Source organism: Kryptolebias marmoratus, linkage group LG20 (genome assembly GCF_001649575.2).
Source record: "Kryptolebias marmoratus isolate JLee-2015 linkage group LG20, ASM164957v2, whole genome shotgun sequence".
Classification (NCBI taxonomy): Eukaryota; Metazoa; Chordata; class Actinopteri; order Cyprinodontiformes; family Rivulidae; genus Kryptolebias; species Kryptolebias marmoratus.
This window is the reverse complement of record NC_051449.1, coordinates 12,951,446-12,974,055: the sequence shown is the minus strand read 5'-3', so window position 1 is coordinate 12,974,055 and position 22,610 is coordinate 12,951,446. Positions and strand designations below refer to the sequence as shown.

General features: G+C 40.1%; 2 protein-coding genes across 4 annotated transcripts in view; one reads left to right on the top strand and one right to left on the bottom strand.

Annotated features, from left to right (window-relative positions):
• kcnab1b (potassium voltage-gated channel, shaker-related subfamily, beta member 1 b) overlaps positions 1 to 11,815 on the bottom strand; it is a 38,926-nt gene extending 27,111 nt beyond the window's left edge. The window contains exons 1-2 of one of the 3 annotated variants that reach the window (XM_017422338.3): positions 11,538 to 11,674; positions 3,596 to 4,146 (exon numbers count right to left, since the gene is read on the bottom strand). In XM_017422338.3, the coding sequence (XP_017277827.1) occupies positions 3,596 to 3,813 (218 nt within the window). In that variant the 5' untranslated portion in view covers positions 3,814 to 4,146; positions 11,538 to 11,674. Of the gene's footprint in view, positions 1 to 3,595; positions 4,147 to 4,861; positions 5,295 to 11,537 lie in introns of those variants that run through there. The other 2 variants (XM_017422337.3, XM_017422339.3) reach the window with 2 other exon arrangements.
• Positions 11,816 to 12,634: 819 nt separating this feature from the next.
• On the top strand, positions 12,635 to 20,682 carry LOC108239453 (caprin-2-like). Its single transcript, XM_017422161.3, has 4 exons — positions 12,635 to 12,695; positions 19,472 to 19,660; positions 19,745 to 19,867; positions 20,380 to 20,682. Exons 1-4 carry the CDS (start codon positions 12,635 to 12,637, stop codon positions 20,658 to 20,660), a joined length of 654 nt encoding a protein of 217 aa, XP_017277650.1. The 3' UTR covers positions 20,661 to 20,682.
• Positions 20,683 to 22,610: the final 1,928 nt, after the last annotated feature.

Here is a 22,610-nt window from a genome sequence, read left to right as displayed (position 1 = left end):
TTAGCTGCTGCTGAGTAATGTTTTTGCCCGGGTCTCCCTGCATGCGTGCGTGCGTGCGTGCGTGTTTGTCTGCATTTTTTGCAAAATATCTCGCAAAAAAGACATTTTACAGAAACTTTCAGAAAGTAATCATTAGATGGACAAGTGATGAACCTCTGGAGTCAATCCAATTCAAGAAGCAACACAATTTTGGAAATGCAAAAAATGGCTAAAACTCTACATCGTTTACAGATATTGAGCTAAGATTTGGGCTGGTAGTTATGGGGCGCCGTTTGTAAAGAAGCTTGTGCTAAAAATTCATGCCTAAATTTTGTCACATTTAGCTTCAAACACTGTTTAAAAATGTAGTGTTGATTTTCTGATGTCACTTTTTACAACATTTAGCTAGTTACATGTAATTGTTACAGCTACATACTAAATATAAATCTAAATGCTAAATGTTAAATCTAAATGTTGTGACAAAATTTAGGCATGAATTTTTAGCACAAGCTAAATGTGACAAAATTTAGGCATGAATTTTTAGCACAAGCTCCTTTACAAACGGCGCCCCATAGGTAGTAGCTCAGACTGATCCTCAGCTCATACTGTGAGCGCTAACAGATCACGCAAGATCCGTGTTTACTTTTTGTCATTACTTATGGAATCAGGAAATTTGTTTGTTTGTTAGCAAAATATCTCATGGACCACTGGGCAGATTTCAGTGAAACTCTCAGAAAGTAACTATTGGCTGTACATCTACGACTCATTAATTTTTCAGGTCAGCCCAATTAAAGATGGTTGCCACAGCTCATCAGCTTTAGTCCAAACAGAAATGACTATAACTCAGTGGATTTTACAGATATTGAAGTACAATTTAGTGTAGCAACACAATACCCAGGGAGAACACTTAAGTTATTGCAATATTGCATGAGAATAAGCATAATGTTATTTTAAAGGTTTGATAAAAATGGAATCAGCTCAACATAAGACATGAAAGGCAGCGGGCGATATCCACTCCTTCATGAAATCTAGGCCTTTAATGGGTTTGTTAAGAAGAGGAATCGATCAAACGTCTATGAAAGGTTTCGACAGGGGGGACACCACAAATTCAAGCACACTATTTTTGGATCGCCATGACAACTAAAATGCCAGGGCTAGTGGTATTATTAGTTTAGGTTCGCTCGCTGTGCACTCTACTTTTTTCTGCTCCAACTTGTTACGCCTTCAGATGTTCCCAGTGTGAAACCTCCACGCCACGCACATCAAACGCACACACATTCACCAGGGCAAGTGAGGTAACGTGCCAGTGCGTTCGCCCACAACCGCACACGCTCTCGCCTTTGAGGAAAAACCTCCGTGCGATACGTTTAACACGCAGAGAACACTTCAAAGAGATTGTACGAGACGGATTTAGTCGTGGACTTGGCTTCGCTTCAAGAGGAAGAAATTCCCTGTCAGGTGTGATCTGAAGTAACACGAGTATCTTCTGTAAAGGCTTTGAGTCAGATGTTTGCAGGGAGGAAGAAATACTGTACAATATTTGATTCTCTGTGCTGAAGTTCAGAGCTTGTAGCAAACTTTACCTCTAACACTTGTCTGGATTTTACAAGAAGCTAAAGGAAGAATTACATTCCAAAATTAAGTTTCAAGCTTAAAAGTTACTTCAAATTATTTAAAGTGTGGAACAGTTTAGAACAATTAACATCTTACCTGTTGTAGATAGCTCTTTGAACAGCCTCAGTTTGGAGAAATAGAGTTAAAATACTGACTGGATTGACAAGCGAAGTTAATCTGAGTGGGGCCAAGACCCAAGTGGATTTCTGCCAGCTTAAAACAACTCCACCCTCAAAGATCTCATTGCAGTTCGTGCAAATGTTATTTTATTAACTAATTACATAGAATTTTATGGGTTTTTGCAAGCCAAAGTATCAACAGCAGCTAGCTGTAGCACTTCCAGTGCAGCCTGGGGCACTTCCAGCAGGAATATCCCAGTATTTCTGCTAGAATACCCATGTAATATAGAGGTGTGCGTATCAATCCAAATATCAATACTGTCGATACCAGCACTGGTATAAGCTCATATTAGCGTGATGAGATCGATACTTTAGTTTGTTTCTCTTACTTTCAGTACAAACCAATACAGAATTTTTGAGGTTGAATTTGTTTTGAGATGAGCTGATAGAACTAGCCATTAGTTCATCGGTCAGGTCTGAATTAAACTCTTTTGTTTTCTGAACTGAATTTGTTCAAAGATCCATCTACAACAGGTAAGATATTACATGTTCATAACTTTCCATACTTCATAAGATGTGAACTACCCATTTAGTGGGGAAAAAAAACTAAACAAAACAAAAAAGGGAAATGATAAATGTCAAACCAGTTCCCACAATAGTAGTCAACAGGCTTCTATAGTGCTGAAAACAGATCAAAGACGGCCATATTATTGTTGTCATGGAAACAGGATAATATTGTTTGACAAGCAGACACGTTTTACAGTTTTGCCACTCTGCATAAATTCTTTCTGTATTTTGTTAATCGCCTCCCTTCCTACAACCTCACAGTCCAGATTTCCCCTTTCATTCAGTTTCTGATTCGTGCTTTTTCTTTTCTTTCTTGTCTCTCCTCTAACTCCAGCCCCGTCCCACCGTCCTGTCTTGATCCTGATGTCACCCTGAGCGGACGGGGTGAGGCGAAAGTGACTCTTTAGCTCCTGCGGCCTGGGTTAAGAGCCCACTCAGTGAGATAAGAGAGCATTGTTTACTTGGCCCGGCTTTGGTCCAACTCCCACACAGACACACACGGAGAGCTCTGCCGCCCCCACTGCACAGCTTTACTGTCACACTTTCCAGAATGTGCTGCGTGATTGTGGTAAGTTATTAAGAACTGTGCGCCGCATAGTCAGAGTATTAAACTAAGACCTTAAAGATCAGGCGAAGTACCAACTGTGAATGTCTGGGTTCACTTTACCATATTGCCTGTTAGTTTAAATACACTATACTCTACTGGTTTTTGTTTTTTGCTCTTTCTGGTAACTTGTTTGTCATTAATGTATTTTAAAATCAGTAGGCTGGAGGAAAGATATTTCTTGTTTTGTTTCTTAAAGTCACATATGTTTACCTGAAGTTTTCTCATGGTTTAGTTTCCTCTGATAAATCTGAAATCTAGATTTTTTATTGCCCACTGCCTGAAAGGCAAAGGTGGATAATGTGGATAATGTTTTTGCCCACCTCTTTGTGTGTGCATATGGCTGTTTGTTGCTAAAATATCTCACAAACCACTGGCCATACTGTAATGAAACTCTCCCAAATAAGGCTGCGTGAGAATTTGATACAAGGAATGCTAGATCTTTAATTACCTGAAGTTTTCCCATGGTTTAGGTTTTGCGGATAAATGTGTAAATGTGTGTGTTTTTCACATTCAAACACACATCATCCCACTCATCACCTGCCACTGCTCACGCATCTTCATTTTTTTTCTTTTTCTTTTACCATTTAATCTTTTGCTACTCTCCTAATCGTTTCAGCTTGCCACCTGCACACACACGCTCCTTCGCTCATTGCTGTCCCTGCTCTCCCTGCTCTCCTGTTTTCTTCCATGTGTTGATCGGTTTACGTACCGGTACTTCATGCCGGTCAGCTTGGCCGTGGACTCCTTGAGGTTGTGGTGGTAGCGGTGGGTGAAGGAGCCCAGGCTGCGAGCGATCAGGGCCACCGTGCGGAAGCGGGCGCGGGCATGGCTGGTTGTGTTGGGGCTGGTGGTGTTCTGCTTGCTGTGCTCCCCCCCATTGCGTGGGGCCTTCAGACCGTGGTCTGTGCACGCAAACGACACCTGCATGGCTCCTGGAAAAAAAACGCCTCTAGTTGCTCCAAAGGTAAAAAAACTGTTGTTTATGTCCTCAAAGCGCTTGAGATCCTGTTTTCTGCTTGTGGAACTTAGATCTTGTTCTTGTTATGTGAAGTTGAAAGTCAGAAGTCCAGACCAGTTCTCTCTAAGGCTGTGGAATCTCATATGGAAATCACGCAAGGGAATGATGGGGCCATGGGATTAGTCAGTTTCTTTCTAAGAGAAAAACCTTATGCAACCTGTCACATTTGGACATATCAGCCGTGCAGTTTTGGTCAGCGTGCCGAGTGCCGGGCTGAAGATCCTGAGCTGGGCTGACTGCACCTGAAATTAAGAGAGAGAATGGAGATGGAGGGAGAAGGATGAAAAAAAAAGTACTTATTGAGTTGCTTCAGAGAGTGGTCCAACTGAGAAGAGCACTTGACTAGAAGAGGAAAAAAATCTTACCAAACCAGAAAACAAAAACATGCAGAAAGCTGTTTTCCCCCAATTTAGTGCCTCCTGCTCACATCTCTAAGCTTCTTCCTCATGGCAAATGAGTTCAACTGTGCCCTAGTTTTTCCTGTTATTTTTGGTATTTCCCTCTTTTTTTTCCCTCTGTCTTAAAATATTTTCTACATGCCTGAAATTTTTTCTCTGCCTTGCAAACTCAAAAATGTTCTCTTCTGGGCTTGTTGGGCACAATTTTAGTTTGGCCTGTCTCTGATTCTTAATGTTCAGGTTTATAGTTGAGGTGCCAAGGACTGTGGGTGTCGAAGGAGTTTCTCTTGCCCTGCGCTGACGGCTAAACCTTTAATTCAAGCCTCTGAAGCGGGGAGAGAGTAACACTGCACCACCACATTGTGCTGCAGATGAGCACATGCACGTAATCGCTCTCACTCCGGTCACACGTCTCAAGAAGAAGGTCATGCTTTTTACGGACACATAAATGCTTCCGGACTAAAACTGCACATGCACAAATGTTTTCTGGTGAACAGCATCCATTCGCAACACGGAGACACACAAAAGATTTAATCATAGCCACTGCAAATGTTCTTACACAGTGAGTTGCAATCAATTGAGATGATTGATTTTTAAGTCCCAAACAACTTTGAGGAAGATCGCTCTGTGTTTACGTGGAGAGCAGAAGTCCTGCATAGATCTGCATCCCAACAGAAGCGACGAAAGCAAAGAGAAGGAGAGAAAAAGAAAAGCCTCGTCCAGTCTCCAAATTCCTCCAGGAAGTTGCAGAGCTTTTTCTTTACGGTCCTTGGCTTTGCAGCAACAGGGCTCTGTTTGATGAGGGGTCCTTGGGCATGTGATGGATAAGCAGAATAGAAGAGGAGGAGGAGGAGGAGGAGGAGAGAGGAGGATGCATGGTACCTCACTTCAGAAAGATAGATGCTGTGAAGAACGAGCGTTGAGCGCAGAGAGAGACTCAGCCAGTCGGTGAGTGAGTGGGAGACTCTGCGCGTGCAAGGCGACCGGCTCTGACTGAGCGCCTGAAAGAACTGCAGTGTTTTAACACTATGGCGCTACGCAGAGAGAGAGAGAGAGAGAGAGAGAGAGAGAGAGAGAGAGAGAGAGAGAGAGAGAGAGAGAGAGAGAGAGAGAGAGAGAGAGAGAAGTAGCTCTCTCTCTAGATCCTGACTTATTGTATATGTGTGTTCCACTTCAGACATGATGTCCAGGTGGGAGAAGCAGGTTAATTACATGTTTTCACTTACATTTTTCACTCCGCTTTACATTTTACAATTTAATTTTATAGTTGACTGGCTCTGCAGCTCATGCATTCTTCACATAATCATAAAACAAGCACGTAGCACCCATCTATGACCTGCAAAAATACCGCAACGAGAAAAATGGGGACTCAGGAATCCTCACAGCCCCCTGAAAGAAAACAGGCATCAGCTTCTCAGAGCAGATGTTGAGAACAGATAAATTAAAAGTGGGATAGTGCAATAATCGAGCATAAAAATCAACTAGCAGAGCAGCGCCTTACTTTCCTCCCCCATGTAGCAGTAATGTGACAATGCCTGATTTCATGGTTCATTGACCATCCACACACCTCCAGGCCAACACAGCTTTATTTAGATCATTGTGACGGCGTTTAATAAGAGTCGACACTTGTAAAAATCTGTTCAGAAAAGGCTGTAGCCTTCCTGAAGCCTGTGTTTTGCTATTTTATGTGTTTACGGTTGCATTTTGCAGGTTTTTCCAAACATGTTGAAAGGCTTTTTGTGCTTTTGTCTCAGATGATTTGCACTTGTTAAATGGGAGTTTTGTGAAGCAAGAGATATTTTGGAGAGAGCAAAACAAGTTTCAAAATCAAGGTAAACAAAGCAGACGTTAATGCACATTATTAGCCTGAAAGAAGAAATTACAAAGAGAAAGCAGGAACAGGATAAAGTAAGGAAAATCCAAAGGGCCAGGCAAGAGTGAATGTTGATGAAAATGAGAATACAACTAACTGAAAGAGGTCATACACAAGAATTAAGATTTAGAGAGTAAATACTCACAAATCTGACTGTATTATAATCCAACAGAGGACTATTGAAACTATTTTCTGAGTAAATGATGACTGATCTTGTTGATAACAATGGCTGATATTAGAGGTAATCAGCTTACCGCTAATCATCTTAGGAAGCAAGATTGATTCAGTCAAGGAGAGAAAGCGGGAATGATCTCAACTTAAAAAACCCCAGAAAGTGACAGAACCTAATTGCATTTTCTGTGAAAATGCAATGTGAATTCTGAGTGCTGAACGACTGCTGAAATTCAATGAAGAATGAATTTGAAGTGGTGGCACGGCAGAGCAGCGGTTAGCACTGTTGCCTTACAGCAGATGGGTCGCATGTTCGCCTCCTGACTTTTTTTTGTGTGAAGTTTACATGTTCTCCCTGTGAATGTGTGGGTTTATTCTGGGAACTCCTGTTTCCTCCCACAGACCAAAAACATGCATGTTAGGTTTATTGATAACTCTAAATCAGTGGTCTCTAATCCTGGTCCTCAAGGGCCACTATCCTGCATGTGTTACTCTGCTCCAACACACCTGATTTGAATCAGTGTGTCATTAACAGGCTTCTGCAGAACATGAAGAGGCAATTTAACCTCTGAATCAGGTGTGTTGAAGAAGGGAAACAAGGAAAACATGCAGGATGGTGGCCCTCAAGGACCAGGATTGGAAACCCTTGCTTTAAATTGTCCATAGGTGTGAGTGAGAGTGTAAATGTTTGTCTCATTTGTCTCTATGTGTCCCTGTGATGGACTTGTGACCTGTCTGGGGTTTACCCTGCGTCTTGCACAATGACTACTAAAGATCCCCCACAACCCAGAAAGGGAGAAAGCATGTAAAGAAAAAGGATGGATGGGTACATTTAGTTGTTAAAGTTAAAACAAGCAGAACAAAAGTTAAAACCAGCAAGTCTGTCACAGATTTGTGGAAGAAGGATTCGGACCCAAACGTAAGCAGACACAGAAGGAGCTCGAAATGAAAACTAATTTATTTTAAAAGAACAAGAACAAAAGGGCTGGCATGGCAGAAAAGACTACGGTAAATAACAAAAACCCACAAATAATGGCGAACCCAGAAACATGAGGCGGAAGACACGAAGGAACCACACTGAGCATGACAGCAAACAATGAACCAGTGGGTATGTGAAGTTGAGACAGGGGCTGATGAGGAAGTGGACACAGGTGAACTGATTAGCAGCAAGGAACAGGTGTGGGCGGTTGACTGACAAGGAAACTACTGATGGAGAGTGAGTGATGGCACAAGGAACAGAACAGAGGACACAGGGAGCAGACTACACAGCAGGGAAAAGACTAAACACATAAAACACAAGACTCAAAATAAAGCTATAGAAAACACATGAGAAGATAAAACCTAATCCACAACAACCTAATACAAAACTAAACACAGGGTAAATCAGGAATGAAAACAGAATTAAAGAAACGCAAACAAATAATAAATCTAAATCTAAAAAGAAACTCAAACAAAACCCAATTCCTGACAAAGCCAAAAATAGCAAAATAGTAGCTTAGCATTCATACAATAAAAGCAAACCCAAAGCCATCTTAGTGCTTTTTTTGGCTTCAGTAATTCTTTAAGCCTGTGATTCTTTAATTTCCCATTTTGTTATAAAAAGAACTGAAAGGTCACCAAATATGAACCAAAACTAAAATACAATGCATTTTCTTTTTTCCATTTTAAATATGCTACATTATGAGGTTGGCAAGTAAAAGAAGAAATGAAATAAATGAAGCATTTTTAGCAGCCAACAAGAAGCATCTTCTATTAAGGGAAATAACTACTGTTTGTGAGGATTGGATGCTTTGTAACTTTATCTTTTACCTGCATCAGTTCACACTGAAGGACAGGAGTCAAAACTTGGGTCAGTGGGAGGAATTTGAGAGGAGAAACTACAGTTTTTTTATGCAAAATGAGAAACTGCAGGATGTCCTGAATTAGTCCTTGTAATATATCTGAAGTGAGCTCTCCTTTGAATTCATTAATGTGGATGCTTCAGCATCCAATAAATTATATTTCCATTTTGTCTTCTTGATCTGTATTACAGACAGTTGTAAAACAAACACAGTCAAAACAGAAGAGGCGGAGATGTCTTGGTATCAGTCTTTCATAATAATAACGACAATAATAAAATGTGATTAAAAACTGTTTGATCTTCCAACTCCTAACACTGATCTCGACAGTGCTGTTTGTTACAGCCTCCCGCGAGATATCAGCACAAGCTCTTCCTCACATTTGGAGGTTTTGAAGTCTTGAAGCTGAAGCAGAAAAAAAAAACCCTCCAAACATATCATCGAGGGTATTTCTGCAGACTGTGGAAAACTCCCTCCAGGGTCTTAGCAAACCGTTCATCACAGCTGTTTGCATCCCCAAGACATGTAAACTCATCCCAATGTGTAAAATTGCTTTGCATATGCCTCCTTAAACCCCGCAACCTTCTTAGAAGTCGTATTATCTTTGATGCTCTGCCACTTCTACATCATCCACTGCTTCTTTTCCTGCAGCGAAACCCTGTTTCATCCTGACCAGATAATTCCTCAATGCTCCGGAGAGGTAAGCGCATCGCTGGAGGAAGCTGCAAACATAACTCTAGCCTCACAATTAGAGGCAAGGTTTTGATTTCCTCTCCATTTAAAAGTGTGTCAGTGTTGAGATTTTTCATTCTCATTTGGAATCCCCGAGAGTTTGGAACGGTGTTACCCTGAGGCAACCCATTTGGCTCTAATAACTCTAGTAAAATCTTCTGACAGGTTTCTGCAACTCTGCTGCTAACGTGCACACAAGCACAGAGTGAGTGTGCATATTTTAGGAAGAGCTGTCATGATGCTGCAGAAAAAGAGTGATGAATGCCTCTGTAAGAAACCTAACCCTGGAGCTCCAACAGGTAGAACATCTGTCGGCACTGCCTGTGGCTCACATAAATGATGCATCGATTTATAGCACCAGCAGTAGCGCTCTTAAGTCACTGCTATAAAAAAGTTCCCCAGCATAACAATATATTTTCTGACACATAATTACAGCCCTGTAAAATATGTCAATGTCACCGCTGCAGCAGTCCAAGACCTCCTCTCTGCTCCATCACGTCTCTCTTTTCCTCCTTAGCTCCTGTTTTTTTTTCTCCAATGTTTCCACGTTCTTTTCTTCACAACAGCACATTTTTCCGTCCTTCCTCTGAACTGCTGATTAGACCCGGATATCAAGTTACTGTGATGCATTGCAAACCTGTCCCGACATTCGCTCTCTGCGAAGGCCGGAGATTTAAAGCTTTGCGAATTTCCCTCCACAAAACACCGATGGAAAAAAAAAGTTGACTCCGAGTGTGATGCGAGGCCGGAACACTTTGTCAAATTTTTTCCACAGGAAGGGAAAGAGCACCCATCCATCATCCACAGCATGAAAAACCGTCACTTCTGTCACCGGTGCCTGCCACTTTGAATCCACTGTGACTGCTTTTACAAAAAGCTGACATCTTTTTTGTGTCAGCCCCTTCAGATACATCCTGGCATGTTTATATCGTGAGCTTGTTCATGGTGGGACACTAAATGATGGTGATAGTGGTGACTGAATAATAGGGGGTTATGTTTTCTAACAAGCTGGGGTTTGGACTGATTGGACTGTTGCAGCAATTGAATATTTCGTTTTTAAGACACTTTATTGGACATTTACTGCTGTGCTCATATTTTGTTGTTGTTGAATAAAGCAATCATTACCAGTCTGCCTCTCTTTTATGTTAATGATGTAATTTGGTGTGGTAGTAGCTGAGAAGCATTCCCAACACACACTATGAGCACTGAAGATTTTCATACATCTCTTATTTTAAAGCAACCACATGACAATAAAAATAGGCAAACTTTGTAGTTTTGAATTGTTTTAATTTACCAGTTTATGTGAGTGTTAAACTGGGTCCTCCTGAGACTTTTATCAGTCTGACAGCTTGTTCACAATAAACACAACACGATCTGATGCTAAACCTCAACCTTCCTCACTTCCAAGGCTCTATTTTCCCCACAGATAAAATTTTCTGTATTTTAATAACATATTGCTGCTTATTTGGCTTGAGGTTTGTGCATTAATGATGTTAGATCCAAACACATAACTACAACTTTTTTTTATTAATTTGCTGCAGATTCTCCTGTTTCACATTTGCACTACTTTTAAATAATTCATTTTTTCACAAGTTTTCATGTTGTTTCTTGTTTGTTTGTTTGTTTGTTTTTTAAACTAAAGGCTGTGCATTGTAACATTATGAAGCATAGATAAAAAACTAAGATGTAAAACTAACTGAACTCTGCAAAAAATAAGCTGTGCTGCCATGACATGTGCTTTAATCCCAAGTGTGTGAAGATTACTTAGCACAAGGCAGAAAAATGCACAATGTCCTTAAGTAAAATCTCCATTCCAGCACTTTTCGTACTGGAAAATTTGCTGATCCCTATTACATTCAGAGCAAAAATAAATCAAGTCCTATAATGTCAAAGTATAACTTTAGTGCTGTTCTATATTAGAACTGCATCCATATGGTTTTGTTTTGTATATAGCATGAACATACAGTCCCACGCGTTTCTCGTTTACCAGCTTAAAGTCAATTTACTTAATGCAATAATGCATATTTTAATGATTTGACATCCATCCATCCATTTTCTCTATTTAATTTGTCCTCTCCGGAGTTGGTGGTGTATCTCCAGCAGTCAATGGGCATGAGGCAAACTGTGACGCTGGGCAGGTTATCAGTCCCTCACAAAGCCAACACAGAAACACACAAGACAAGCAACAGTATATGCTCACATCTATGGTCACTTTAGAGCCTCTGACTACCCTAACATGCATGTTTGTGGACTGAGGAAGGAATCCAGAGCCCACAGAGGTAAACCTTGCATGCAAGGGGAAAACATGCAAACTCCACACAGAAAGGACCCAGCTGAGTTTCAACCCCACAATCTTGATATGAAAACACAGAGCTAATCACTTGTGCCACTGTGCAGCTCCCATGACATTACAGATTTTAATATTCATCTGTTGACAGTTCTGCTACACACACTATTTAAACCCATGCAGTAGTCATTTACTGGCACTGAAATCTGCAGAACTTAAAGAGGACAGATCAGCCTATGTGGTGGTGGTCCTTTAATGTGCTGTGAAGCAAATTTACAGCATCTACCCCATCACTCAACACCTGTTTGGAATGTAACTTACTGACAGAACATACCTGTGCACCATGCTGTCATTTGGATGAGTAGATGCCTGCAAAAAATTGGTGTGTGCATGAAGAAGTTCCTCCACGCTCTTTTGCTCTCGAGGTGCTTTGGTTTCAGAGTTTCCCAAAAGACAGCTGGTGTGGCTTGAGGTGCACAACCTGGCTCCTGCCCCCTGCCTCTGCTGGACGGAACTAGGGCAGCGATCCAGTCTCGGCCCCCCTCTCGGCCTCGGCACGGGGATCTCAGCACAGGCTGCCTTGAGGTACATGTTTCAGACAGGCTGATAGTGTCCTTTCTTTAGTTTGCAAATCCCTTTCTAAATATGTTGCCCTTCATACGTCTCTTTACGTAAGTAGCTACAATATGAGGTCGGTCATATGATACAGCAGGAGAGATCTGTGTTTTAGTGGCTGCCGTGCTTCTGCTATGCCCCCAGGCTAATGTAGTGATTCAGAGTATTAAGTTGACACAACTTCCATGTATTAAACTGTACACATGTGCTCAGACAAATCCAGCACAACAGACAACAGACACACACAGATAAACTTGACTCACAAACATTATCAAAGGATATAACAGCGAGGGGGTCAGAAACAGCTCTGTGAACCGTCCCCCCGAAGCTAACTTTATTCTTAGATAGCTGACAAACTAAAAGACAAAGGCAGCTTTTGTTTGACCTCCCGCCAAAGCCAGCTAGAGAAGTCCGCGGATCTGTTATGGAGGCCGATCAAAGCCACGGGTGATATTTTTGTCTCCCTGTCAAAAATATCTCACAGATACACCTGTTGCATGCACGGCCAACTCAGCTGAGAACAGAACCTGATACACCAGTGTGTTCTCTCTTGAGTGATTTATTAAACAATGACAGAAACATAACGAAAGGTATTTGATGGACAAATAGATCCAAAGTGAATACACACACATCCAGACCTTTTTTCTTTTAGAGCTCAGGTCTGAATACTTTCATCTTCAGGATAAAGTACCTTTTTACAACCCATTCAAATCAATGCACCTACACCAGGGAGTTTGTGTTTGTTTGTAATGTGGGATTATGGATGGATTAGGGACAGTTATGGATGGATTTACATCATTTGACCAGAGGTGCAGCATGACCCAGTTTAGAATGGACACAATCTTTGATCCAGATCCAGATCTGGATTCAGTCATAGGTGACAAGGAGTCTGTTGAAAAGCTATATATGATGAGTGGACACCAAACAATCAAAAGTATGGCTATCTTTATCCCGACAAAGTACCTCTCGCTGAAGAATGCAGATCAAATTTCAACTTCAGTTCAAGAAATGACACAATCCGCCCTTATCAGTTCAGCTCTACCGTTTAGATGCGATAGGATTTGTCACACTTATCCAGATAAAAGATGAGGAGCAACATGAGAAAACTGGAGAAATTTATGATACATTTATTCATATGTTTCATTAACTTCATAAAAAGCAGCTGTAGACAAAAAGATTGGTCAACAGATTGAAGGGAGGGACAAACAAGAAGGTTGGGACAATTCCTATAACCCAAACCTGTTGATTAGCTAACAATGAGAAACCCACGAAGAAGAAGCAGAAATATGTGGAAAGTGAGGGTAACAGTGGTGGCAGTAGTAACTGGAAGGATCCCTGAACATAAAGAGAATGATTCTAGCAAATACCAGTATCAACAACACATCTCTGTCTAGAAGAGTGCAGTAAAGCAACTAAGAAACCCTCAGACTCCCAGGTCTCGTTTGAAGGGTCTTGAGCTTTAGAGGGGAACTGTGAACATGGACACCACTCACTGCCTATTGAACAGAAGATCGTTGGTTTAAATTTCAGGATGGTAGGTCTCCAACTTCCTACCGAGAATCTACATAAGTCAGAAATATAAAACTTATGCTCTTGTGTCGCTAGGAATAAAAAGGTCTGTGTGAGATGTTGGGGGACCAGGACACATCAGTGAGAAGTTGACTACCGGAGCAAGAAATATATTTTTACAGGGCTTCTAAGGATAATTTACTGTATAATTTGTCTCAAAGGAGCCAAAGCTTTCTTGTATGTTTTACTGTGGTTCTTAGCAACAGCTCTGTGGGCTTTCAGGATGTCTTTTACTGTTTATCTTTGAATGCTGGCTGCTTTTGTGATTGTTTCCACTCCGGTTCTTGTCTCTGCCAACTCTTGCCCTGCTAACATCCTGCCAACAGCAGCCTCTGATCCTGACAGCTCCTGAGTGATTTCAACTCAAATGCCTCAGTCTTTATTGAATCTCAGAGTGAAAAATCAGCGGTTTGCCCTCTTTTCAGAAGACTAATAGGTGTCCTTCAACCTTACAGCTTTGTGTCAGCCCTGTCTGTCTGTCCATACAGCACAGAAATCCTGGTCACTGGTGTGTTCAGTTTGACCCCTAATGGGATCGCTTTGCCTTTATTGCCCAGTCCATTCTACTTCATCACTGCTCTGTCTGACTCCCTATAAAAGACTCCTGCTTTGCCACTTTCTTTCCCTACTTGTGGTGAGATTCTGCCTTCATGGAGTTTTCTGCTCATAATTGCCTGCAAAAATTTGGATATTTGTCCTTGAGAACCTACCATGAGTGTGTTGATCCTTTGCCTTTAGTCAGGGGACTAGTAGAAAGAATTCACAGCTATAAAAGGGAAAAAACATTTTTTTTCAGTCAACCCAAAAAATGAAGAAATGTTGTATTTAGTCTATACACTCCCTGTATTTGATAACACTGCCTACAAAGACACATTTAGACAAGCTCATTTTTTTTGTTAGTTGTACCTGCCTGCCCTCTTGTGGACAAAAAATGTGTTTTTGGTGCCTCAAAGAAAAAAAAGCCTGTGTCACATTTCTATAGCAAGCCTGAAGACACTAACAAAGTAACATTAGCATTATTTTTATGATTCTGGTTCAGAAACAGAAAGTAAAGATGCCCAAGCACACACACAAACACACACACGCAAAAAATAATAATAAAATAAATAAAAACAACAACAGGTACATCCATCAGTCATTTACAGGCCTGAGTGTTTCATATGTGCTGAAAATGAGGATGAGATGCAGGGGAATGTGTGGGAGCAGAGAGCACCTCTGGATCTTCAGTGTCCTCCCACTCAGAGTGCAGTGTGAGAGACAGAAACAGAGCTTTTGGTCTATTTCAGTCCCTGGATATGTGAGGTCTTTTCTTCACTGTTCCCTCCAAGACTACAGTGACTCACGCTCAGTGTGACTTCCGCTCAAAGCAAGTTCTGCTGCTTGAAAATCAAACACCAAAAGTGGAATGCAAATGCCCCAAGTTCCTGTCAAGAACTGAAATGGAAAAAAAAAAAAGTCTAAACATTTTTTCTAGTCATGCTCAGATTATCTTTAAGTAATCGGTCCCGAAGACCTAAATGATGAAATCCCAATTTAGAAGTTACAAAATAACATTTATAAAATCTCAGTTTGCTTAGTTAAAAGCAAGGAAGTAATTTGTGTTTTTATGCTTCTTTTTTCAGTCTGTTTTGTTGTTAGTCTCAGTTGTGCCTTCTTGTTTTTCTTCTTCTGGTGTTTATTTGGCACGAGCTTGGTTTCCTCTTTTCCAACGAAACTGGATTCAATTAGCAATTATCTCCCTCGTCTGCAGGAGGCTGTTTGCTCCCCCTGCATAAACATTCAGTTGTTTTCTGCCAGGCTTACATTCTTAATTATTTTGATGTTTGTTTGTTTTCTGTTCATGCTTGATAAACTTGGGTAATTTTACACCAAACTGTGTCTGAGGCTTTGTCTGTGTTTGGGATTTTTGAGAACATACCAACCTGTGAGAGGAGGATTTGATCAAAAACGATCCCAGCAGTCCTCTTCCGTCAGTTCTCATTCAGAACTGTTCAAATTAAACCTCATTGTGACTTGTATGGTTTAAGCAACAACTTATTCTAAACATAGTAAATGTTGGACATTCACTTACAAATAATTCACTCTTTGTGTTGTCCTGTGTTGACTTTTGGCTATACCAGTAGTCAAAATACTCTTAAAACAATCTACATTAAATTGGAGTCAGACTCTTACCTCAATGACTCCTGAGCTTCTTTACCCTCCACTTTAGTCAGTTTACCAATCAGTCACCCATCAGTCTTAACTTGCTTAACTTGCTTCCATCTCACCAGCCTTCAAGAGGAGACGGTTCCTGAACAGAAGCACTTCAGCTGGCACACTTCAACCTCTACAAACACGTTGCCAGGCACGTTATAATACATCACCTGCACCCTCACATTCCTTGTCAATTTTTAGCTCTGCTCCTGCACAGCCCCTGGCAGAGTTGCAGTTTGCCTCACCATGGCCAATGTCCAAGTTCTCCTTCTAAGTCATTGGGGCTGCAGACAACATGTCTGCCCAAGTTTACAGGGCTGCAAATCATCCAGAAGACCAAGTTTTGGAAGCAATGATGCTGTCCACCCAATCCTTGAATGCAGTTCAGCTGCCTGTTCTGAGGTCAAAAGTCACTCTGCCTGAATTGATGTCAGCAGGTGTACATCTGGTCTACGTTTGAGGATCAGCTGACAACCAGTCTGATTCAGTTCTGAAGATCTGCTGCCATCTTGCCAGCTCTAAAGTCTGCTGCCATCCCACCAGTTTCATGTTCTGGGTTTTGCAGAGGTCTCATCAGTTCTTGTCCAGGGATTTGTGGAGGCCTCACATGTATAACTTTGTAAGTGTCTATCTATTGTTGGTTAATCATCCAGAAATGGAGTCTCCAAACATCCTGTCAGGATGTACCATGGAGTTTTACCAAGCCGAGTTCACAAGCTGGCTGAGATCTTACCAGCCTGAGTCCAGGTTTGAGGACATTCCACTTTTCCAAATCCGTACTTCACCAGTTTCCATCGTGAAGTCTGCAGAAATCTGCCCAGCTTTGGTTTTAGCCCAGTCCTGAGCCTGCAAGAGTCCGCTACAATAGCCCCTGAGCCTGCAGGTGTCCCCACACTCCCAGGGACGAGGAGCAGAGGACAGGATGATAAGATGAGGATGTGCTGAGTCAAGACACTAAAGCAGGAACTGAAAGAAGGAAGACAATGTTCAGGCGCATGTGCAAGTGTCTTTCTATGGATTTACCTTATTGAATATAAATGATTTTTCCAAATCGTGAATTTTCAGAGTTTTAAGCAAGAGAAGTGCAAAAGTACAAATAAAAGTAAAAACCTTTTAGGCTGCAATGCTGAAGAGAAAAGATACGAACTGCTCCTCACACAGGTTTACCAAACCTCACTCACTCTACTGGCTGCACATGCCTGCCCTGTTGTGGACAGAAAGGAGACATCAAGGATGCTCAAAGAAGAATTCAGTCATGTTTGTTGTTTATAAACCACATTTAAACATGTAGACATTTTATTCAACAACTTATTAAACCACTGATTTGCAAACAATCAAAACTATGAAAATGTTTGCCTGAAAACTCAAAGACAAATCTGACAGCCTCGGCCATCATTCATTCACAAGTGCACAAGGATATGAGCTGAAAAATGGAGACAAGGTGTTGATGAATGTGGGGGAGCTGAGAGAACCTCTGTGTCTGCTGTGTCCTCCTACTCAGCAAGCAGTGTGGAGGCAGAGCGTTTATTCTATTCTGGTCCCTGGAAATGTGAGGTCTTTTCTTCACTGTTCCCTCCAAAACCAGAGTGACTCATCCACACTTGTGAACAGTCTGCAGGCACAGAGAAAAAAAACAGAAAAACACAGATCCTCTGATGTAGAATATCAGTGTAGTCCATAACTGATTTCCTCATAAACAAAAGTATCTGTCACGTTTTATTCTTCTAGTGCTGTAAACCAGAATGTTATTATCTTTATGAGTCATGTCATACTGTTTTTTGTACCACTACAAATGTACTTGGCCCAAGGAAAGCCATAAAGTGTAACAAACAAAGGTATAAATAAGCTCAAAGAGAATGTAAAACTTCACAAACTAGAGAATTTACACAGAATATTCATGCAGTCACTTATTTAACATTACATATTTCTATTTAATTGGTATTACTCGGTAGAAATTAGATTTCACTTCGACATTGAAGGGTTTTTTTGAACAATTCTTTTTGTAAAAAAGCCCAATTCATATTGACCATGAGTCATTTATGACAGCAATAAAAGCATAAACCATCTAAGGGGGTGAATAGTTTTGAGAAGCGGGTAAGGAAATCGGATGGATGGATGTAATCTTTGGCATCCCAGGCTTTAATAAAGCCATTTAAAACTTCATCTATTTCCTGAAGCCAGACAGGTTGGAGGTAAAACAATATTTATACCCAAAATAAATATACCCAAAAGGCGTATTTATACCCAAATACGCCTTTAGTTGGACATTGACAAGTTTCTCAAGCATGTTGAGAACCCAGAGTAGTATTTGGTTGATAAATATTTAAAGGATTCGGACCTCCACCTTTGAAAAAGGGGAGTACTAAAGCTGTTTTTTAAACATTAAGAGTAGAATTACTTTGGATGGAAAGATTAAAGAGGTTTATTCAAATATCTATAGCAAAGCAAATAGGAGGAAGGTTATTTAAGATCTAGGTTCTTTAAAGGTTTTACTTTAAATTTAGTGAATGAGAAGGTGTGGCTAGCGTGGCACGACTGCCAGCGGAAATTTATCGAACACCGGGATTGAAAAGTAACTTAGAAAGAGTTTCTGGTTAGAGATTCACCATGAAGAGATTTTATGGATTATCTTTTCTGAGGATCATTAAAATCAGAGGAAGAGAACCAGAGGCCGTTTTAACCCTTTACTATGAACTGGTGAAAAGGAGCTTGTTTTAAAAAGTCAAATCAAAGTCAAATTTATTTATATAGCATTTTTCTGCAACAAGGTGGTTCAAAGTGCTTTATAAATTGAGTGAAACAGCTGCAAAGATGATCTAAAGCAAGATTAACATAGTCAGTCAGTAAAGTTTGAACCTAGTTGGAATTAAATCAAACCCAGAAAATATCATTTTTTAAACTAAACAGAGCTTAGACTGAGCTTCTCTAACATCAGCAGTCATGCAGTGATCATTCAGATCAGTGGTCTCCAATCTTCTTACATCACAAACCAGGTTTCTACAAGACAACTTTTCCTGCAGACTAATGGAGAAAAAGAAGTTCTCTAGCAAAGTTTGTTATTTTAGTTTTTTTGGTTTTGCTGAAGTTAGCTTGTAGGTTTGCTGGTATTTGAAAAATCATTTCACAAGAAAGAGAAGTGAACGGAAATGGTCACCTTTCAAAACAAAATATTTTTCTGACCAGTGTATATAGAAATATTAGCAGTTTTTTGTTGTTTTCTTTTCCTGTGAGGCCCAGTATTAAATGATCCATGGACCTGTAATGGTCCTTGGCCTGGTGGTTGGGAACCCCTGACTTAGATCATGAGCAAAACCCAGACAATAAAGTTTTTAAGAACATTTATTTAGATATTTTAGGAGTATATTTGCATCAACAGGGCGAGTTCCAAACAGCTACTATCAGAAAATGTGACATACAGATGATCAGCTGAAGGACGAAACATCTCTCAGGTCCTGTTTCTGGACTTTGGTGGATTTGTTTCTGTTTCTTAAAGACATGACTTTCAGATGCTGTTCATCTGCTGTTGATGCCTGATGACATACTGATCAAGATTATTTTAAAAGATTGCAAAAAAGTCTGGCTCCTTGATGGGACAATGTAAAATAACTTCACAGAACTGTATTTTCTGTAAATGAAAGCAAAACAAATATGTAACCAGGCTTATCTTTAGATTCAGTACAAAAACAAGTCATTAAAGTGATTTCTAAAAGTGATTAAACCATAACCAAAGGAACCTTTGCTTAATAATTAACATAAAAGCACAGACATTTCCTTGTTTATGTGGTATATGTTTTGCACAGTGAGGACATCAGAACAACACCCATAAACTGAAATGACTGAAGATGAAGCCTTCACTGCTTGTGTTTTATTTCTTCTTCCTCTGCCTGTGAGGGGCTGAAGTCCCTGAACAACAACAACCAGGAGAGGCTCAAAGTGCAGAAAGTAGGAGCATCGAGTCATCTTCTGGTGCCTGTACAGGAAGCCAGGAAAACTGTGGGCTATTTCTCATCTTAAGAGAACTGGAGGCCAAACTGAAAAACACTGAGAGACAGTTGGAGGACCTGAGGTCAATCGTCCAAGGTAAGATCAGCAAAATTTTATTTTATCTTCTTATTATGAAGCCAACCAGTATAACAACCCATACTTTTTATGTAACTTCTAAAGGAGGTCATGTAGCATTTGGCGCATCTATCAGCCAGGGTGGAAATATTGGACCATTCAATGTTGAGATTACACTGGTCTACAAGAAGGTCTATGTGAACACAGGCTCATACAACCCTACAACAGGTAATTTTACCACAGCAACATGAAGTCATGGGACTATTTGGTGGGTAAATGCCTCCAACTAAGAATACTGGAACATACTGACGTGTTTTAAGAGGTGTAAATATAATTGTGTGTGATATTCTGTGATGGTGAGAAAGACCCACAACTAGAAAGAGTAAAATAAATTTATGTTAAACTAAACAAATGCACAAATGCACATATACACATGTGCTGTATTATAAACATCATAAAAGTAATTCAATTTTTTATCAAATGATTTTGAAGTCAAACTGTCAAAAAATCTGTGTTCTTTTCACAGAAGATGGACCAGGATATTCTTCTACTAAAGTAGAAAACAAAGGAAGCCTCAACGATTTTTTCCTTGTAGATAATCCAAACAGCTCTTTAAAACCACTCATTAAGAAACAAACTAAGAACCTACAACAGGAATACAAAGCATTAAACAAAGCCAAAATGAATGTAACAAAACCTTAGGAAATCCAAAGATTATGACATTGTGTTTTCATCCTCAGGTATTTTCACTGCTCCTGTCAAAGGAGTTTATTACTTCAGCTTCTCTGGTCACAATGTATCCACTAAACCTATGGGGCTGCGGCTGATGAAGAATGGAGAGCAGATGGTGACTGTGTACAACCATCCTTCTGGTGATCGCTATGAGACGGCAAGCAATGGGATGACTCTACAGCTTGAACCTGGAGACCAGGTCTATATGAAGCTTAGGCAAAACACCTGGATATTTGATAATTCGAATGACCACAGCACCTTTATTGGGCATTTGTTATTCTCCCTGTAAATGTAAAAGGGCTGAAAGTAGTTTATTTCTCTGAAAACATTCTTTTGTGACACTTCTTGATGAAATCATATAATCAAATAAAATATAAATGTGTTGAATTTGCATGTAATTTAAGATGATCTGTGTTGTAATATGTAAATTAAAGAAATATAAAAATAATGTTTGACTTATTTTAGTATTGTTAATATAATACTCTGACTCTTTTTTAATCTTAACAATCCCACTTAACTTCAGTAAAATCCATTTTAGCTGAATTTCACTTGTCTAGTTTCATGCAGGAGGAAATGACATATACTGTACCTTCTAGTGTCACATGGTGAGGTTAGTCATGATTACTGCATGTTTTTACCCATGTCCTTGAGTGTGTGTGTTCGTTTGTATGTAGCCTTATCAAAGTATCTCATGACACAGTGGACAGATTTTAATGAAACTTTTAGAAAGTAATCAGTAGATGTACAACCCTGGATTTGAAAAAGTTGGGGTGATGTATGAAATATAAACAGAAATATATAAACCAGTTGAGGGCGACGCCCTTGATGCCCACACAGTGCTCAAGACGAGAGATTAAGATATTGTGATCAACGGTGTCAAATGCAGCGGACAAATCTAAAAGCACTAGAACAACAAACTTTCCAGGGTCTGTTGACAAGAATATATCATTAGAAACGCTAAGAAGTGCACTCTCTGTACTGTGGAGGGCTTTAAACCCATATTGAAATGGCTCAGTGATACCATTGTCCTCTAAAAAAGGTAACAACTGGTTGTAAACAACCTTCTCTAATATTTTAGAAACAAATGGGAGATTAGAAATAGGCCTGAAATTGGACCAAAGAGAGGGGTCAAGGCCTGTTTTTTTAAGTAGAGGACATACAAATGCATGCTTAAAACCCCCAAATACTATACCTGAAGAAAGATTACTATTGATAATCTGAAGCACATTTGGCCCTATAGTAACAAGTACCTCTTTAAACAAGCGAGGTGGGATAGAATCTGCAGGGGAGCCAGAGGGCCACTAAATCTGAAGGTGGAGTGATAATGTTTGTTTCCTATATCTGTGAGTTTCTGTGTTCGTTTGTTTGAAGTCTTAGCAAAATATCTCATGAAACAGTGTACAGATTTTAAAGAACCCTTTAGAAAGTAATCATTGGATGTATAATTCCAAATCTGAAAACGTTGGGGTGTTATACAAAATCTTAATAAAAACAGAGTGTAAAAATTTGCAAAACTCCTAAACCCCTAAACTCAATATGGAACATAGTAAACATATAAGTGCTGAAACTATTGAATTGTACCTTTTTTCTGTCAACAGGTCAGTAAGAGGATTAGATATAAAAAGAGCATTTTAGTGGGGCTGAATCTTTCAGAAGTAAAGATAGGCAGAGTTTTTAGCTGTCAAGGACATTTTTACAGTCAAAACATTTGCTTTTTTAACAAATGATGTATAAAGAAGCACTCATGATAAGACGTGTTTCTAACATGGATGAGCATGTCAGAAACCTCCTCAGCCTGGTCTGGCATTCATGAAGCTCTGACAAGGTTTGATCAAACCCAAGTCTTATCCTGGATCAGTCACTTCCTCTCAGTTCTCCTGGAGAAACCCACAGGTGTGATGGAAAACTGAACCTCAGGTCAAATCAGGTAGAAATGCTGACCCAGAGGCCATCCAGCAGAGTCAGGACAGAAACTCTTCAGGATGAAGATGACAAAGTAGGAGTTACTCAGGGTGCAGGTCAGTAGAACTGCAGCCTTTACTCTTCAGAGGACTCCTTGTTTAGTTACCTCCATTATGAACAAGGCTTGACTTGTTTACTTTTAATCAGACTACATATTTTCAATAACCTGACAGCACTCTACCTTTGTTCCTCATTTTTACTGTCAACAGATCACATTCTGTCAGCCCGTTTAACGTAATTACATCTTCAGCTAGATTCCTTTAGTTTCACTGAACTC